General features: G+C 34.1%; 1 protein-coding gene across 1 annotated transcript; it reads right to left on the minus strand.

The window, feature by feature from the left end:
• Positions 1-1,888: 1,888 nt before the first annotated feature.
• LOC142337558 (uncharacterized) lies at positions 1,889-15,904 on the minus strand. Its single transcript, XM_075386873.1, has 6 exons — positions 14,945-15,904; positions 4,191-4,383; positions 3,078-3,186; positions 2,588-2,685; positions 2,424-2,503; positions 1,889-2,039 (listed from the first exon to the last, which is right to left on the minus strand). Exons 1-6 carry the CDS (start codon positions 15,130-15,132, stop codon positions 1,904-1,906), a joined length of 804 nt encoding a protein of 267 aa, XP_075242988.1. The 5' UTR covers positions 15,133-15,904; the 3' UTR covers positions 1,889-1,903.
• Positions 15,905-15,958: the final 54 nt, after the last annotated feature.

Here is a 15,958-nt window from a genome sequence, read left to right on the forward strand (position 1 = left end):
GATTTTGGTCAAATCCAAAAATTTTTACAAGTTGGGACTGAAAATTTGTCCATCCCCCCCCCCGATTTTGCGAACCCGATATTGTCGAACCCAACCGGGATCACCAACACCCTAGAGGACCTCTAAGCTCTTTGTGTACAAGAATTTGTAGTGACAGCTTTACTAGGCGGGGAGCCATTAACACTTATAGGGGAAAAGTGATAATTTCAGGGAAAATTCCGAAAACGCTGATTTTGAGTTTCATGAACGCCACCTATTACAGGGTGTAATAAGGCCTTGAGCTCATGCCTGATTAGGCCGAATGCGAACCGTACCCCACAAACCGCCTGATGTAAACAAAAGACCCAAAAACGTAGGATCGACCGAGAACTAAGCGTGAACCGATTTGTCGGCCATTTTGAATTATTTCGCTTATCACGGACGTACGACGCAACCAGGCCGTAAACCTGCAGCGGGTGAGTGGACGCGCGCGGACGGTACTTTAGGAACCCCCCTATGTAAACAAATTGCATGTAAGGACAGAAAAATCCGGAATTCACATATACGTAAATTTGGCGGCCATCTTGACTGACGTTTAATAAGTATGTGTTGGTATTTAACACGTCACCATATTACGGCATTGGTATTGCGGACTTTCAACGAAGTAGCCAATAGCAGTATAGAAGGCTGAAAACCTTGTGCAATAATGACGGTTGTTTGGTTTGAGTAAACAAACTGTTTGCTCGGCTCAGTATATAAGCGGCTTACACTATAAGCGCAGCGCAGAATTTGCTAACCGTGAACGAGTTAATATTCGATTGTTTGGCATAGTTTGTCGGTATTATTGAGCTAGAGGCTCTGTGAATCGTTATTGAGCGTCGTTGCGTTAACTTTGCCGGAGCGATTGAGCGCGATGCTCTGAATAGTCGCTGTTATAGAATTAGAGTTATTTGGCTAAGTTTGCCTGATTTGATTGAGCGAGAAGCTCTGAGTAGTCTTTGCAGTTCGGTTACGTTATTGAGCACCGATTGCTGTTGCAAGTGAGCGAGAGGCTCAGGAACTTGCATTATTTGATTGAGCAAGGGAATCGGATTAGTTATAGTTATTTGGCAGCGTTTGCCTGATTGAGCGAGAAGCTCGGACTTATTGTTGTTGTTAGACTGTGGTTCATCAGTCTGTTATTAGCTGAGGGATAATTCCAGCTGTTTGATTGCGTTTGAGTATAGGCGGCAATCGGTATTATAGTAGAGTTGAATCGAGAAACAACTTAGTTAGTTATTGTTTCAAGCTTGTGGTTGCTTGTGTTAGAATCAGTTATAGTGGTAGTTATTTTGATTGTCATAGTGCATGTTACCTGATGCCTATTGAGTTATTGTAATTAGCTATTAGAATTACTTATTTTAAGTGTTTTACCATCGACACTTTTGAACAGCCAAGAGCATAGTACGGGAAATCTATTGTTGTTAAGAAGAAGACGAACCACCAAACTAAAAACCTTTCGAATTGTGAGATCTGGGCGCTATGGTTTTCCCGTGATAGGCAGCCTAATCAAAATTCAGAATCTTACAATTAGCATAAAATTCCAATGAGTCTTATCATTAAGGAGACTAAGAGATTAAACAAATTGAGCAATAAAACTAGTAAAACCTTTAAATATTGATAATATTTTCGAAAAGTCAAAGTCATAGAAAGGATTAACTGAAACCTTGATTTCAACTGAAACATTTAAATCGATTAAAAGAATTCACATTAAAACCAGCCTGCAAGAGCTAGAAGAGAAAATGATGATTCTCTTTTCCTCTACGATGCGCTAATAAAAATTGAAGTTTTGACTGAAGAAAATAACCGGCCTCAAATATATTCACCATTTTGGAAAAAAACGTTGGAACAAGAAATTCAACAATCATAAATAGCATCGATTTCATCACGAAATCCACGTTTCATTACTTACTTCTTTCCTTTTGAGTTTCTGCGTAAACTCGTCTGTGATTCGTTGGATTTCAAGTTGTTTTAAGTTTAACTCCGCCATCTTGGCTTTGTACGCTTTCTCCACTGTTGATCTGAGAGGAAATGAAACCAAAAGTACACATAAAAAGAATTAAACTTAGCAGAGGCTATTTAATTAAATTATATTTTGACATTCAATTTTTAATTATCTGAGAATGTAATTGTAGTATATCGTCAGTAAGATCTGACGAGTTGGACATAAACTTTAGGAAGAGAATATGATACTAAAGAAAACGACATTAAAACCCGAGTTTGTCGATGAGTCAGCGTTAATTTCATTCTTATTAGTTTCTGCCTCAAGAGGCCTAAGCCTCGATCCAAATCAACGACTTCAGTTTTAAGTATCTTCAAGGATCATTTTAAGGTCTATAATGTTCTCGCCAAACAGGTTTTTTTTCGTTGGTTTGTATTAAAAATATGATCACAATTTGGCTTACAATTGTAGGTCTGATTTCCTGGCATTTTTGGTTCTACTGATTTGATTGCTTCTGTTCTCAACACTTCTCGCAGAAGACTTCTGAAATAGAGAAACACAGTTGAATAGTCATGCTTTTTATCCTTCCCTTTTCTGATTTGATTGATTTATGATAAGAGTAGTGACCTCTTTTCTTTTGTGAGCATACTCCTGTTGTGATCTGGCACTCTCCTGGTTCAGACTCTTGAGTTGTTCGTCTTTCTTGTCCATCCTCCCGGACACCACTACAGTCAACATACAAGTTAAAACTGGAATATAAACGTCAAAAAAGACATTAAACTATGATAACAAAAAAAAACAAAGGCTTTATTGATATGAACAGATATCAACAGTTGATATGCAACAGTTATCGTATTACAAGATGGCGAATCTGCATGGACGACTATATGAAATCCGTCTAGCTTTTACCCACATAGCATAATCATGAGGAGAGAGGTGAACAACACAAGACAATCATTCTGTAAAACAACTTCCCTTAGGCCCGCCTACATACCCAAATGAGCAGTTCATCATCGACAGTGTTGACAAAAATGCTTCTATATGTTGTCAAAAATAGCAGCCCAAGAAACTTCATGTGTTCTGTTGTACGTCTAAAACATTCTGAATACTGACTGACCTGATTCGAACTTTTTGAATGACTTTCTAATGGAGTATTGATGTTTGTTGAGGTCGCCCTCCAGGCGTCTCAGGTCTCTCTTCTTGGCACGGGTCAGGGCTATGTTTTGCTAAACACAATAGAACCCTAACAGCCACAATTGATCTAACATAAATTGTTCTCAAGTGGAATGGACATTTGTTTGCAACTCGTATGTTATAAATTATGTTGCATAATATGACATCTACTCGACAGGTCATCAATATCTCCCAGGGCCCTAGTCAAGTGAAATGGACAGTATCAGTACTATGATGTGTGGTGTAAATTAAGTGACTTACATAGCATTGGAAAACAGGGGGAAACCTCAAAACGTAGTTTATGGAATCTATATAACTTTGTTAATAAAACAGAGCAAAAAGTTCCATGTTGTTCACAAAAGATTGTCCCACAAATTAGAAAGAAATCACTTCAGTTTTCTTGGACTTCTAAAACAAAATTAGGATAGAATTTTAAAATGAAGCTCTGTAGTTTTCGAGTATGACATAAATCGGCTACGGTTAAACCAATGGAATGGAGTGCCATGCCGCAGAACTAATTTACGCTGCGACTTAACGACAGTCATTCAAAACTTGAGGCCAGACAAAATTCAATGACCTCGTCTGACCTCGCCTTTAACACAGACCTCGCCTTTTTTGAACGCACACACCTTAAATATTTTGGAATTTATATTTTAAGTTAATAGCAAAATTTTATAAACAAACTAGACAGGAATACATTTTAATATAGACTCAACTTGTATAGTAAACTGTCCATGTTAAGTTTTGTTTCGTTTGAACAACTCCTGTGCTCGATTCGATTGAATCTGCTTTTCAATCGACAATTTTTTTGTTATCTTTTGAGCACCAAGTAAGTCTAGGTCAAAACCTCGGGTACGTTGCGCTCAAATATAAACATGCGCAAGCCACGGTTTCTTAACGAACCACATAAAGACCCTATTTACTAGCAGTAGCTAGTGCTAATTGGTCCAATTATTTAATTTTTAAAAATTGTAACAGCTGTAAATGCTAACAGCTCTTAAAATTTTCAGACACTGACAGAAAAGTATGACAACAACAATAATTCCTGTAAACGTACCTCGATAGTTCTCAATTGCGTGTTCCTCTCCTCTTCGAGGTCTTTTGTGGTACTCAATGCATCTACCAGACTCCCAACGGACCTGGATCTCTTCACACCTCCAGATGGTTTCTCTGGTGGCAGGTACTTGGCTTCTCCGCTCCTCATTGAGTCTATCGCCCGGTTGTCAGGCCCAAATGCACGTTCTTGAGCTCTAGAATGTGGAAAAGTATAGAAATATTTTTAAACTGAGAATTTGAATCGATAATTAAGTTGGTTGTCATATATATGGTTATCAACAGTATAAATAACAGTTTAATGATTATGACGTTAGCAGTCCATCTCATTTTCAACCCGTACATTTGGCATTTCTAGTAATTTGTGAATGGATGGTCGCAATTTTCAGTACAGAATAGCCTTAATTCTCCCCACTTTGATCAGGTACGAACATAATTTTGTTCGCCAGAGAGAAATTAAGAAGAACTAAAAAGTTAGTTTTGTACAACTCGTCCATGGCATGGTATGATAGTCCCAGTTTAGACTTAGACTTATGGAGAAACTCAAAGACTCTAATGTGGAGTTAACTTTTAGTAATATTACATTGTCCAGAACCCTAGTTAAAATCGAACCGAATTCTTTGCACTAACGGGGAAATAAGATTTCTATAAACAGGGAAAAATGTGCTAAGCAGGGAATGCGCATAAAGATCGAAAAATAAGATAAAACCGAGTTTAGGACAACTAGCATTGAATTTAACAGTATCACGTAAAAATATAGCAATTTGATTTAAAAAAATTTTTGAAATCCAATTGCAATAGAGACACTTTTCGTTTTATGATTACAAAATCACACTCAGTATTCCAGTCTCACAGACCTCAAATAACTCTATTTTGAATATTTTTAGTCCTTAATTATTAAAAGAGAACAAAAATCATGCCAAATCGCAGCAATAAAATTTTGAAGCAACAATTACATTAACTAATAAAATTGCTAAAAATAAAATTTGTTTTTGTAAAACGAAATGCTTCAGTCTGAGATAACATTTTAACATAATAAAGATTCCCTTCTTAAAAGATCTACATTAAACTGGTTTCAGCAAAGTCAATTGCATAAATACTGATCGTATGTTCTTCTTCTCATCAATTCTTCTCATATTTGTCTTCAATAGGCAAATTCCACGCATAAAATATTATCGCAGATCATTGACTCAAGAAGGCGTAGAAAAGTAAAAGACACTTCAGATTTTTTCAAAAGTAAAAATTGCGAACATAAACCACTAATTTAGGGCAAATTGCTCTCAGACGACTGACAAGCGGTTGGCTTCGTCAGCAGCTAACTGCGGCCTAATAAGGCTAGCTTAAGTTTAATTGAGGAGTTGGGTGAGAAGTGCATGATGAGCAGTGAACGGGGAAGGGTCGTGTGCCCGGTTGAATGAGGTGCGGTAGGGTTGATGAAGGGAAAAAGGGTAGAGTGGGGGTGAGTGGGGCGAGGGCAGGTGCTGAGTGGGCGGTAAAACTCTATAGAACCGCACTTTACACCATAAATTCATGCCTCCTCATTGGAACCCAGGCGTTACGAGCATATCCCGTTCTTGACGGAAAGTAAAAAAAAATCAGAATATTCGACGAAAAGTTAGTAACACGAAGAATTGCAAAAAACATCAGAACTAATATAGTTGCTACAAACATCGTTTCAGAGAATTTCAAAACTTTACAATAGCAGATTGAAACAATCTAGAGATCAATCAACCGAATTAAATTTGAGAGCAAATGAAATTCTTACAGGTTCATAGCGACATTAAATATTTTCTCTTTTTTGCAGTTAAAATTGAACAAAAAGATTGACAAAAATTCTCAGTTACAAAACAGCTTATACGACAGTTAAAAAGTGAAAACAATGGATGATTGTTAGGAGTGCATAATTTGTTTTTTGTTCATCCTTATAGTTTTTTGTTCTTATTTTTTCCAGCAAGCAATTGTACAAATGATGCTTTGAAGAGAAACAGCTTTTTGATTAAACTCTAAAGTGATAAAATCTTGAATTATGCAATGCGAGGTTTGAATTGATTTCAATTCAGATTTAATTCGTAACTAATGAGTTTTCTGTCTGTTCAAAGTTGTACAGTTTTATCAGATTAAAATTTAGTGGACACCTCTAAAACACAGAAAATTTTTTATTTAAAACAACCGTTTAGATTTACTATAATGAAACTTGTGAATAAATCAAACTTACAGACCGATAAAAACAAAAAAAGATGAATAATTATGACGCGATATCAAAATCTGTTATTTTGCAACATCGAAGGATATGTTAGTTGATAATTTTGTATTCAGATATATTTTTACGTGGAGATTAGAATACAGTTAACATCTTCATTCTAAATTTTAAATTGTTCTCTTCTAGAGCAGACACTTTGAGCTATCATACAAAGTTGTCACCTAAGCCATCAACCCAAATAGTTCTCCGTATCAACTTTTCTGTAAATTTGTGTCCTCAAGTGATAAACCTCAACAATTTGTAGGAAGAGCAATACAGGGAACAAAATATCAACCATCCCATTTCAAACAAAAGAAGTTATATAAAACATTCCACCAGCACAATGATCATGATTATGAAAAACAAACTTGAAAGCTTTCCGTTGAAATTAATTATGTTTGATGCATTCAATAAACAGCAGAGTATGTTCTATGTGCGAAGAATACGCTTTTGCACAATGCAATCAAAGCTTAATATTTGTGAAAATCTAGCTTATCTGAAATTTCTGAAACAAGGGAAAAAACTGAATGAGAGGCACAAATTGAGATTGCTATGACAGTTATTGTTTAAATAGGAGGAATTTTTAATTCTTAAAATCTTTTTTAATTTGAAATTTGGGATCTTTCGAACAATTACCCCACTTTTCCAAGGGGGGGGGGGGGGTTGGGCAATTTATTAACCAATCAGAGCCGACTGCTAAATATCAACGTATACGCATACTATGTTAAACTGAGGAGAACAAAAGAGGCCATGCAGTCACAATCAGCCAAATTGGAATATAAAGCGAAATAAATTTCCAACTGGCGGGTCAGTGGGCGCGCTTCGTTAACAAAAATTGACAATTTTTGAAAAGATCCAAAATTTGTTCAAACGCATACTATTTGCAAGTTAGCGGGAAATTCCGGAAGGGAAGAAAGCAAAAGAAAACGTTTTAAGAGTTTGCGAGCTCATATAATACCTGAGATTAAAATGCTATAAAAGATTGTTCTGTATAACAATTTTTGGGGCTGGCAAATTAAAGTTCAAAATTTGAACCAATCGAGAAACTTGTGATTGTTCCGGCCCACTTTATTGGGGGAGAAACTATATTCCAAACTCGTTATTTATTGTTTAGTCAATTTTAGCCGATCGATATATTCATAGTTCTGAAGTTCAACATTGGAAAGCTTGCCAAAACGTAGAATATTAAATTAACAAGGGTTCTCTTTTATTTTCAATTTTTGAGAGGAATTAGGAAGGCAGTTTTGAGGTTTTTTGAACGTTAGCCTCACTTATGTATTTTTGTTTGCATTTTCACAGCATTTGCATAAACATTTAATTAATTTTACTACAAAAAACGATGAAATTGATAAAGAGTGTCATTGGTTGTAGCTTTTGACGATAAAAGAGTTGCTGAACTGTTCAGAACAACACTTTTGACTAAAATTTGGGCTAATATTTGAGAAATTCGGCAGATTTTTCATATTTTCTTTTTCTTGATAATGGCACCAAATATGCTTCTTTAGTCCAATTTGACCAAATTGTCCAAAGAGACAAAAAAATTGACGAAATAGTTCTTGTTCATCCAGATGATGGTTGCTTTTATCTCCGTTTCTTAACAAAATATTCCTGAACTAACAATTTGGCGGACTTTATCTATTTTAAAGTGATATTTATCAAAAATACATAACTTATATTTGATATATTAATATTACCGTCTGCCAACATATCTATTACACAATTAGTTGGTAAAATAACGTTATTAATTAGCTGAGCAGCGATAACAAGTCCTTTTGCAATGAAAAAGTATCCGGATTGTATTTAAACTCTGTACTTTGTAAAATATTTCTTGCATTTTTTCATCCGCCCTTTCAACCTTCCATTTAGAGGTTCAGTCACTGAGAGGTTCCATTCATGATCAAACGAGAACCAATTTAATTTTTTGAGTGTCTTCTGAGTAAAGCTCATAGTTTGTCTCCCACGAACTTGAAGTAAATGCTTATTGAGTTCTTATGTTTTACCAGCATAGGTTGTTCTTTTTGCTGTCTTATGATAGAGTCTAACCAATCAAAAGTCTACTTCGCTTTCTAATCGAATTCTTCAGCTGATACCTAATGGATTTTCAATCAAACAACCTGACAACTATCCAAAATTCATAATTTATTAATCATCAAATTCATCATTTGGAACAATTTGTTTTAAGGGACAAAAAACAGAAAAAGGACAGTTCACGTCTAAGATACTGTTATAGCTTTTATTTATTTTAATTAAATACCAGAATTATATCAAAGCAAAACTCACATAGTGATAGATCAAATTTAAGTGCAAATGAAGCCCAACGTACATTAAAATTTCGGCGAAAAGAGTAGTTTTTAACCTTTATTACTCTGTTTAAGTAAAATTGTTTGCAATTTGAAGTCTACCTGTGCTTGTTGCTATCTATTTGGTCTTTTGACTTAAACACACTAATGAGTTGATAATTGGATTCCCAAACACTAAAATGTTCATCTAAAAAATTTCTTAGTTGAACACTTTCGCTTGTTATAATTTAGGATTTTAATAAATTCGTTTTCAAAAAAAATTATTGTTTTTTATATTTTGCCAAATTTTATCACATTTTTTTCACATTGTAGCGCGGTGTCGACAAGTCATTTTTTTAAATGACTCAGTTTTGTTTGCTCTTTCATCATTAGAAAAACTGTTTTTTCGCCTTGATACTACCTTTATATATTCTTGGACATTTTCAAGCTTAAAGGTAACTTTTCTGTCTTGTCCGATGGTCGCATTAAGCACAAGTCATATGACACATAAGTGGCGTTTAAAGAATGCGCAATTGGCCATATTTAGTTTTTTTATGATCAATAGATTATGATTTTAAAGGCGTCGACTCCATTTTCTCGCTAAACATAAGTGACTGTTTGATTTTGCATGTATTTGTTCATTTTGTGGTCGCATAACATTCTTAATAATGACAAGTCTCAAGGGCTTCCTATTGAGGTATAAATTGAGTTTTGGTTGTAATCAATGTTAATTGTTTTCATCTGATTTTGTTTTTTGTCTTGACTCTATTTTTCTGTAATGGCAGGTATCATCGCTCCTCTAATGAGGAATTCTTTATTTTGCTTATTTTTGTAATTTTTTTGCGATTTTTTGAATACATCAATTATTTTTGAACAATTCATGAATTCTTGAAAGCTTCCTATCTCTTCCTCATCTAATAGGCAATTAAGTCAAAAATGTGGTTGAGCTGGGTCGGAACATTATGTGCAAACGCACATTACCGAGTTTCCTTGCTTTGTTTTTACCTACAAAGGCTAATTAAAAAGCTGATCGTGACATTTAAGAAATGAGTTGTGTTCCTAATATGAAAAGTTGAATTTTTTAATTCCTAGCAATTAATTCCTGTATTTTAATTCCTAACAAAAAATGATCAAAATACCCAGAATTTTATGGAAAAAATTTCCAACAGAAAATATTGCGAGCTTTTTATTTGCTACCAGGTTCTAGAATATCCCTTTCGGCAAATTTTGAGCATGCTTAATTTTTTAAAATCAAAAGTACATTGCTGTACATACTTTTATAAACAATGAAAAGTAGATCGTTTTAAGAATTTGCATCAAATTTGTAGTTTGATTTTGTCTGGTTTAAGAAAATATATAATGAAACTCAAGACTGCAAATTGACCTGAACTTTGAGCCATTTCTTCAGCTTTTAGGTGTACTTAACTGGATCTTGATGATATATTTGCTTTATTTGTTGTCTCTGAGCAAGGTGAATCATAAGACCCTCTTAATCAGAATGTCGACATCAGAATGCTCAATCAAATTTGCACGATGAGCGGTGAACGGTCGTGTGCTGGGTTGAATGAGGTGGGGTAGGGTGGATGAAGGGAGGAAGGGTAGAGTGGGGGTGAGTGGGGCAAGGGCAGGTGTTGAGTGGGCGGTAAAACTCTATAGAACCGCACTTTACACCATAAATTCATGTCTCCTCATTGGAACCCAGCCGTTACGAGCATATCCCGTTCTTGACGAAAAAAAGTAAAAAAAAATCAGAATATCCGACGAAAAGTTAGTAACACGAAGAATTGCAAAAAACAGCAGAACTAATATAGTTGCTACAAACATCGTTTCAGAGAATTTCATAATTTTACAATAGCAGATTGAAACAATCTAGAGATAAATCAACCGAATTAAATTTGAGAGTAAATGAAATTCTTACAGGTTCATAGCGACATTAAATATTTTCTCTTTTTTGCAGTTAAGATTGAATAAAACGATTGACAAAAATTCTCAGTTACAAAACAGCTTTTAGCACAGTTAAAAAGTGAAAACAATGGATGGTTGTTAAGCGTGCATAACATAAATTGATTTCCGGCATCCTTATAGTTTTTTGTTCTTATTTTTTCCAGCAAGCAATCATACAAAAAATAATGCTTTGAAGAGAAACAGCTTTTTGATTAAACTCTAAAGTGATAAAATCTTGAAATATGCAATGCGAGGTTTGAATTGATTTCAACTCAGGTTTAATTCGTAACTAATTAATTTTCTGTCTGTTCAAAGTTGTACAGTTTTATCAGATTAAAATTTAGTGACACCTCTAAAACACAGAAAATTTTTTATTTAAAACAACCGTTTAGATTTACTATAATGAAACTTATGAATAAATCAATTTTACAGACCGATAAAAACGAAAAAAGATGAATAATTATGTCGCGGTATCAAAATCTGTTATTTTGCAACATCGAAGGATTTTTTAGTTGATCATTTTGTATTTAGATATATTTTTACGTGGAGATTAGAATATAGTAATCATCTTCAATCTAAATTTTAAATCGTTCTCTTCAAGAGCAGACATTTTGAGCTATCATACAAACTTGTCACCTAAACTATCAACCCAAACACAGTTGATAGTTCTCCGTATCAACTTTTCTGTAAATTTGTGTCCTCAAGTGATAAACCTCAACAATTTGTAGGAAGAGCAATACAGGGAACAAAATATCAACCATCCCATTTCAAACAAAAGAAGTTATATAAAACATTCCACCAGCACAATGATCATGATTATGAAAAACAAACTTGAAAGCTTTCCGTTGAAATTAATTATGTTTGATGCATTCAATAAACAGCAGAGTATGTTCTATGTGCGAAGAATACGCTTTTGCACAATGCAATCAAAGCTTAATATTTGTGAAAATCTAGCTTATCTGAAATTTCTGAAACAAGGGAAAAAATCTGAAATTTCTGAAACAAGGGAGAAAAACAAATTGAGATTGCTATGACAGTTATTGTTTAAATAGGAGGAATTTTTAATTCTTAAAATCTTTTTTAATTTGAAATTTGGGATCTTTCGAACAATTACCCCACGTTTCCAAGGGGGGGTTGGGCAATTTATTAACCAATCAGAGCCGACTGCTAAATATCAACGTATACGCATACTATGTTAAACTGAAGAGAACAAAAGAGGCCATGCAGTCACAATCAGCCAAATTGGAATATAAAGCGAAATAAATTTCCAACTGGCGGGTCAGTGGGCGCGCTTCGTTAACAAAAATTGACAATTTTTGAAAAGATCCAAAATTTGTTCAAACGCATACTATTTGCAAGTTAGCGGGAAATTCCGGAAGGGAAGAAAGCAAAAGAAAACGTTTTAGGAGTTTGCGAGCTCATATAATACCTGAGATTAAAATGCTATAAAAGATTGTTCTGTATAACAATTTTTGGGGCTGGCAAATTAAAGTTCAAAATTTGAACCAATCGAGAAACTTGTGATTGTTCCGGCCCACTTTATTGGGGGAGAAACTATATTCCAAACTCGTTATTTATTGTTTAGTCAATTTTAGCCGATCGATATATTCATAGTTCTGAAGTTCAACATTGGAAAGCTTGCCAAAACGTAGAATATTAAATTAACAAGGGTTCTCTTTTATTTTCAATTTTTGAGAGGAATTAAGAAGGCAGTTTTGAGGTTTTTTGAACGTTAGCCTCACTTATGTATTTTTGTTTGCATTTTCACAGCATTTGCATAAACATTTAATTAATTTTACTACAAAAAACGATGAAATTGATAAAGAGTGTCATTGGTTGTAGCTTTTGACGATAAAAGAGTTGCTGAACTGTTCAGAACAACACTTTTGACTAAAATTTGGGCTAATATTTGAGAAATTCGGCAGATTTTTCATGTTTTCTTTTTCTTGAAAATGGCATCAAATATGCTTCTTTAGTCCAATTTGACCAAATTGTCCAAAGAGACAAAAAAATGACGAAATAGTTCTTGTTCATCCAGATGATGGTTGTTTTTATCTCCGTTTCTTAACAAAATATTCCTGAACTAACAATTTGGCGGACTTTATCTATTTTAAAGTGATATTTATCAAAAATACATAACTTATATTTGATATATTAATATTACCGTCTGCCAACATATCTATTACACAATTACTCGGTACAATAACGTTATTAATTAGCTGAGCAGCGATAACAAGTCCTTTTGCAATGAAAAAGTATCCGGATCGTATTTAAACTCTGTACTTTGTAAAATGTTTCGTGCATTTTTTCATCCGGCCTATCAACCTTCCATTTAGAGGTTCAGTCACTGAGAGGTTCCATTCATGATCAAACGAGAACCAATTTAATTTTTTTTGTCTTCTGAGTAAAGCTCATAGTTTGTCTCCCACGAACTTGAAGTAAATGCTTATTGAGTTCTTATGTTTTACCAGCATAGGTTGTTCTTTTTGCAGTCTTATGATAGAGAGTAATCAATCAAAAGTCTACTTCGCTATCTAATCGAATTCTTCAGCTGATACCTAATGGATTTTCAATCAAACAACCTGACAACTATCCAAAATTCATAATTTATTCATCATCAAATTCATCATTTGGAACAATTTGTTTTAAGGGACAAAAAGCAGAAAAAGGACAGTTCACGTCTAAGATACTGTTATAGCTTTTCTTTATTTTAAAGAAATACCAGAATTATATCAAAGCAAAAATCACATAGTGATAGATCAAATTTAAGTGCAAATGAAGCCCAACGTACATTAAAATTTCAGCGAAAAGAGTAGTTGTTAACCTTTATTACTCTGTTTAAGTAAAATTGTTTCTAATTTGAAGTCTACCTGTGCTCGTTGCTATCTATTTGGTCTTCTTTTGACTTAAACACACTAATGAGTTGATAATTGGATTCCCAAGCACTAAAATGTTCATCTAAAAAAATTTCTTAGTTGAACACTTTCGCTTGTTATGATTTAGGATTTTAATAAATTCGTTTTCAAAAGAAATTATTGTTTTTTATATTTTGCCAATTTTTATCACATTTTTTTCACATTGTAGCGCGGTCTCGACAAGTCATTTTTTACATGAATCAGTTTTGTTTGCTCTTTCATCATTAGAAAAACTGTTTTTTCGCCTTGATACTACAAGTTTTCATAACCTTTATATATTCTGCGACATTTTCAAGTTTAAAGGTAACTTTTCTGTCTTGTCAGATGGTCGCATTAAGCACAAGTCATATGACACATAAGTGGCGTTTAAAGAAGGCGCAATTGGCCATATTTAGTTTTTTTATGATCAATAGATTATGATTTTAAAGGCATCGACTCCATTTTCTCGCTAAACATAAGTGACTGTTTGATTTTGCATGTATTTGTTCTTTTTGTGGTCGCATAACATTTTGAATAATGACAAGTCTCAAGGGCTTCCTATTGAGGTATAAATTGAGTTTTGGTTGTAATCAATGTTAATTGTTTTCATTTGATTTTGTTTTTTGTCTTGACTCTTTTTTTCTGTAATGGCAGGTATCATCGCTCCTCTAATGAGGAATTCTTTATTTTGCTTATTTTTGTAATTTTTTTGCGATTTTTTGAATACATCAATTAGTTTTGAACAGTTTATGAATTCTTGAAAGTTTCCTATCTCTTCCTCATCTAATAGGCAATTAAGTCAAAAATGTGGTTGAGCTGGGTCGGAACATTATGTGCAAACGCACATTACCGAGTCTCCTTGCTTTGTTTTTACCTACAAAAGCTAATTAAAAAGCTGATCGTGACATTTAAGAAATGAGTTGTGTTCCTAATATGAAAAGTTGAATTTTTTCTTTCTGCTTTTCTTGCGTATTTTAATTCCTAACAAAAAATGATCAAAATACCCAGAATTTTATGGAAAAAATTTCCAACAGAAAATATTGCGAGCTTTTTATTTGCTACCAGGTTCTAGAATATCCCTTTCGGCAAATTTTGAGCATGCTTAATTTTTTTAAATCAAAAGTACATTGCTGTACATACTTTTATAATCAATGAAAAGTAGATCGTTTTAACAATTTGCATCAAATTTGTAGTTTGATTTTGTCTGGTTTAAGAAAATATATAATGAAACTCAAGACTGCAAATTGACCTGAACTTTGAGCCATTTCTTCAGCTTTTAGGTGTACTTAACTGGATCTTGATGATATATTTGCTTTATTTGTTGTCTCTGAGCAAGGTGAATCATAAGACCCTCTTAATCAGAATGTCGACATCAGAATGTTCACATCGATAAATTGATTACCTTAAGAATTCGGCATATGTTAAAGGTTTGCGTCGCCTCCTTGATGACAGGTCGCCCCTCTCCCCCGAGGGGTCACTCTCATACCCCCCAGCTGTGGAACCCGCTTCGGACTCCGTGTCGTCATCAGTGTCATAATCAGGACCCCCAATCCGCTCCAGTGGGGTCAACTTCGACCGGGCAAAAACCATGTTATAATGGTAGTTATAACTACTAACTCAATATTAAAGAAACTGTTTGAAGGCTCAAATTTTGATTATTTGGAATTAATTCGCACTGTTTTCGAACCAATAAAACGTTTCAGAAAAAAGCTGGATGTGAAGAAATTTTGTCTCAACGATAAAAATTTTGCCGTTACCAATTAGAAATAACTGCAAATTAAAAAATGAAAATTTGAACTGACAGCAGATATCAGATAATAAAAACCTGGAGGAAAAGATTGGGAGCAGAAAATTTTTTTGCCAAGTTTTTTTTAACTAAATGATCAGATTTGGTAGATAACAAAAATACAATAGCTGGAGTCTATTATTGCAACTTGTTTCAAGAAAGGGTTGTTCCAATCTTGAAAGCGATAATTCTCATCTGATCTCAACAGAAAAAACAACAGAAAACATAAAAGCCAGATAGCTTAAAGCAATCACGGAAAGTGCACCTTAAATTTGTTGATTTGTAATAATAAACAAACACATCAATTAAATTTCAAATCATTCAACCATGAAGCCAAAGAACAGAAATAGCGGAAATCGATCAAAATTTTAGGCGCCGAATTTTGGTATGAATTTTCCACAATTATGCCATCACAATTTTTCATTAATGGTATTAACGTTTTTCACCCGGCATTCGCTTGTTAATATTAATATAAGCTACAAGAAGAAAGACCGCAAAAGCGAGAAATAATAATTACACGTGCGTTTTCGCAGCTGCGCCAGAACTAAAACCAAAACGCATTAATCCCCCTACGGTTCAAATACAACTACATACAACAGTACTGCAGCGTTTTTGTACCTTTCATTGTAT

The sequence above is a fragment of the Convolutriloba macropyga genome, chromosome 4 (genome assembly GCF_964194025.1).
Source record: "Convolutriloba macropyga chromosome 4, txConMacr16.3, whole genome shotgun sequence".
Classification (NCBI taxonomy): Eukaryota; Metazoa; Xenacoelomorpha; order Acoela; family Convolutidae; genus Convolutriloba; species Convolutriloba macropyga.